The following is a 4,752-nucleotide window of genomic DNA, read 5'->3' as shown; positions in this document are numbered from 1 at the left end:
TGCATTGTAAATTTTGGTCAATGACATGAGACAAAGTATATGTGAACTGCTATATGAAAAGTGAATTTACTCTGTAAATCTTCACCCAAATCCTAATAATAATAAAAAAAAAAAGTTGTGGTAGAAAAAACCTGGGAACCTGGGATAGAAGGTGAAGGTGGGATTTAGATGGACTTTTTTTCACCCCCAGTGGTGTTGCTAGATTACATTTACTGAAAAGTAAAATCAGTTGCCCGTCAGATACTCTCAAACATGTTAGAAGTTATACTGAGTGATATTTACAGGGAAATTGGAAAGCTGCCTGCTTATTAGTGATTCATTTTTCATAGATCTTACAGTGACTTGGTGTTTTTGTAATTCTTTGATGGTTTGCTTTGCTTTTGAGGAAAATGATTTTTGAAAGAAAATAAAGTATTTTTATACTGCTGCTCATTCTCCTTATCCTTTTCTTTCTTTGTGCTTAGATACCAGATGATAATTTCAGTATTCCAGAAGGCGAAGAAGATCTGGCAAAAGCAATTCAGATGGTCCAAGAACAGGCTACAGATACTTCTATTTTGGTGAGAATTTTGAGTTTAGCCCATTATCTTTATGTATGAAGTTTTGACAGTCATTCAGACTTTCAGTTTTTTATATTACTTACTACATGCAATCTTGTTGCCTTCTATGTTTTTATATTTGTTATCAAGCCTTCACTTTGGGTAAGCAGTCAGATTTACTCTTCTTTGGATTATCGTTCTTTACATTAGGGCCACTCTTGCATGAGTTTGCAACAAGTGACACTTTACCTTAGCACTCAGCTGTTTAATCTCACTTGCATTACCCCAAGGATTTTTACTACTCATGCTATCTGGCAGGGTTTTCCAGAGAAACATAACCATAGGATATGTGTTTGTGTGTGTATGTGTGTGACTTACTTTCAGTTGTTGGCTCATGTGATTGTGGAGGCTAGCAAGTTCACATCTGGAGATTTCTGAGGCAGCCCCATATGCTGCAAAGTCAGGCAGGAGTTGATGCTGGAGACTTGTGTCTGATATTTATAGGGGAGCTGAAAACGGGAGTTGACACTGCAGTCTTGAGACAGAATTTCTTGTTTTCTGGGAAACCTCAGTGTTTTGCTCTTCAAGCCTTCCACTGATTGGATTAAGTTAATTTCATTTATTGAAATTCAACTGATTGTGGGTGTTAACCACAAAATAACCTTTACAGCAACACCTAGATTAGTGTTTGACTGAATAACTGGCTTAGCCAACTTGACACATGAAATGAACCATCATGACTCAGGCACAGAATTTAGTATTTTATACAGTTTCTAAAATCTGTTTTATAAACTGATGAAAGAAAAGCGATTGGAATGAAAAAGGAAAACAAAAATTTCTTGTAGTCTTTGCTGAATGGCTGTATGTTGGGACAGTTTTTAACCAGGCTTTCACTGACTGGGATCCACCCCAAAAGCCAGCTTAATACTACCTCAGGTCTTTCTGGGCATCTTCTGTCCTAGGCATGCATGTGGCTCTCTGAACTATAAACTTACTGCCCTCAAGTCAGTACCAACTCATAGCAACTCCATAGGGCAGTTGGAAGTCCCATAGGGTTTCCAAGGCTGTAAATATAGAGCAGACTGGCTCATATTTCTCCTGCAGAGCAGCTGGTAGGTTTGAATTTTTGGTGAGAAGCTGAATGCTTTAACCAGTGTATCATTGTTTGGGTGTCTTTAAGTGCTCCAGTTTTCCAAGAAAATTATTTCCTCAGGGTTTTCACGGCAGCATCTCAATGCCCTTCTTTGCCGCAAGTGGTCACAGGCTTCTTAGTTTAGCTTACGGTGCTTCAGGCTATATGCCTCTTGTCTTCTCTGAGCCACCTCCAAGATGAAGGCAAGTACTTTGCTTTAGTTGTTTTGATTCAAATAGGCAAATGATAGACTTTGTTAATAAAGCACTTTTTGTTCACTCTAGCTTCTGAACTTCTTTCCAAGTTCAGAAACTGGAAACACTGCTGTGGCTTTTATCTGGTTGCTGGGCAGGATTCTGAGGTAGTGCTCAACTTAGCATCAAAAGAAAAATAAAAAGAGTCTGAGTCTTCCTATTACTCAGCAAGGCTTCGCCCAGCTGCCATGCTCCCCATGCTGTGTGCCAGAGTACCCACAATGCTAGGAGCAGGGGAGCGTGGATCTTCTTCCTCTGCCATCTGGTTCTGTACTAGTGTTGTCAAGGAATATAGTAGGAAATAGTTACTTCTTATGAGATTGCCAAGTAAAAGTACATAAGATCGATGACATTCTTGTAAAATTGAAAAACCATTAAAAATTGACAATGATGATAGCAAAAATATTTTTAAAAGTGTGTTATATTTTTGAGTCATCATTAGGTAAGAAGGATGCTTTTTTCCCTCAATGATGAAACCTTTTTATACTGAGAAATGTGAAGGAAATTTTGACATGGGCTTTTAGTTACAGATTTGAGGTCCCCAATGCAAAATACTGTATGATGAACTTTATCCTATATTCTGTCCTATGTTAACTATTCAGCATTTTATTGACTTCCTCAGTCTAGAAATCCTGTTGTTCCTTTCCAAAATATCTGGCCACCCAATATTGAGAAAAGCCTCGAAGGAGGATATCTTACAGCCAGAAGTGATTACATTCTGTTAGAAACAGAAGGTTACAACTCATGGAAAACTGCGTTCTGTAATGAATTTGATGGGTAAAGTTCCTTCTATGTAGACACAAAGGGAGGTCTATTGCATTCTTAAAAAAAGGGAAATCCTTTCTCATAATCAAGGTGTAGACTTAGTAGTTTGTTGGATATCTCAATATAATAATTTATAATAGGCTTAAAATATAGTATTTTGAATGAAGTGCAACTGAAACTTTTATTGTTATGCTCATCTTCCTCCTTGCTTTACATCATTCATTATAAAAGTTTTTTTTTTTTTTTGTTGTTAAATGCTTTGTGTACTATTTATTTGTATTGGTACTTGGTAAAGTTATATGCCCATCAGTTCTTGGCACTCAAAATAAGCAAAAAATCCATTGGTCTTAAAACATAAAACTTACTTCATTTGAAATTTTCATTTCATCTTTTAATTCATATTAAGTCAAATGTACTAGATTAGAAAACCTATAGACAGGGTTTGGGGGTCAGCCTATTTCTTCAATTAAAATTACTCAACTCTGGTATGTAATGCAAAGGCAGCCATAGATAACATGTAAATGAATGGCCATGGCTGTATTCCATTAAAGTTTATTTCTAAGAACAGCTGATCCCTGTTCTAGTTAATAGGCATTTTATTTCCATTATGAAGCTGTGGTGCAGGCCCCTTTCCCTTATACAATATTTCTTCCACAGTGTTTCTAAAAAAATGTATGTACCATAATTGTTGTAATTCTTCATAGAATGATAATACTTAAGGAAAATTTAGAGATTCATACTTTTTTTTCCCTCTTTTCTTTGATTTGTTATATGGTATTGAAAGGGCAAGCTGGCTTCCTTACTGTCCTTCAAACAATCCGATCACACTCATATTTCAGGGCATTAGCTCTTGCTGATCCATATAACTTGAACATGACTCAGTCTACCTCTTCATTTAGGTTTTTGTTCATATACAGTTTAATCAAGGAGGTCTTCCTTCACCACCCTACCTGTATTACAGTCCAGCTTCACATATTTATCTACCCGGTCTTCCATAGTCTCTGCTTTATTTTTCCCTGTCCACTTAGTACTATCTGCCATATGTATTTTATTTATTTATTCATTTTCTATCTCCATCCACTTGATTATAAGTTTTATGAGGACAGAGATGTGTCTATTTTCTTCTCACTTTACCTTCAGTGATTAAAGTAGACTTTGGCACATAGCTCTCAGCAAACATTGTTGAAAAAAATGAATGAATGAATGACTCAACCTTTAATATGCTCAAAGGAAATAATAGCACATTTAAATTTCAGGAGCAGAAAACAATTCTTCCTTCGAAGCATGCAGTATCTGAAGTAATAGAAGACTTTCTCTGCAATTTCCTGATTAAAATGGGAATGACTCGAACTCTTGATTGCTTTCAATCTGAATGGTAAATCATTAAGTGAATAAATAGTAGTTTGATAGAAATGCTAACATTATTTAAAATGTGAACTTTTATCTGTCTTAAAAGACTTTGAAGTGACTCAGTTTATGCAATATGATTGGAAATTTTCTCATCCCTATCTATTCCTCAGGCTATAAACATACATACACATGCATAAATAGGATAACTTACAAATAAATTTTTATTAAAGAGCTTTCCCAAAGGCAATATACCAAAAACAAGTGACCAGTACAGTATCACTAAGGAAAAAGAAGACATGGAGAGGGGCACAGAGGTCCAGACAACAAAGTTAAACACTTTTACATACATAATACTGCATTATCAGTAATAACAGACATTAATCTATGGGTGTATACATAGGTAGTAGACAGGCTACATGATCAGGTATGGCTAGGGAAAAGGGGATATACTCATGACCACATATAAATTTGTTGGATGATATTTCTACATAAGTATTTGTATGTGCTATAAGAATGTCCATATAAATTAGAAATACCATTTGACCCAGCCATCCCATTACTAGGTATATACCCTAAAGAAGTGAGAGCCATAACAAGAACAGATATATGCATGCCGATGTTCATTGCAGCACTATTTACAATAGCCAAAACATGGAAACAACCTAGATGTCCATCAGCTGAGGAATGGATAACCAAACTATGGTACATACAC

At 35.9% G+C, this 4,752-nt stretch overlaps 1 protein-coding gene across 1 annotated transcript in view; it reads left to right on the top strand.

The window, feature by feature from the left end:
- SPAG16 (sperm associated antigen 16) overlaps positions 1-4,752 on the top strand; it is a 1,240,018-nt gene that overhangs the window by 22,866 nt on the left and 1,212,400 nt on the right. Inside the window, exons 3-4 of the mRNA XM_007959961.2 lie at positions 465-560; positions 3,947-4,065. Coding sequence (XP_007958152.2) covers positions 465-560; positions 3,947-4,065 — 215 coding nt within the window. The remainder of the gene's footprint in view (positions 1-464; positions 561-3,946; positions 4,066-4,752) is intronic.

Source organism: Orycteropus afer, unplaced genomic scaffold (assembly GCF_000298275.1).
Source record: "Orycteropus afer afer isolate SDZICR_OR568_19922 unplaced genomic scaffold, OryAfe1.0 scaffold00002, whole genome shotgun sequence".
NCBI lineage: Eukaryota > Metazoa > Chordata > Mammalia > Tubulidentata > Orycteropodidae > Orycteropus > Orycteropus afer.
Note: the sequence above shows the minus strand (reverse complement) of the source record. Positions and strands in the feature narration are given on the sequence as shown.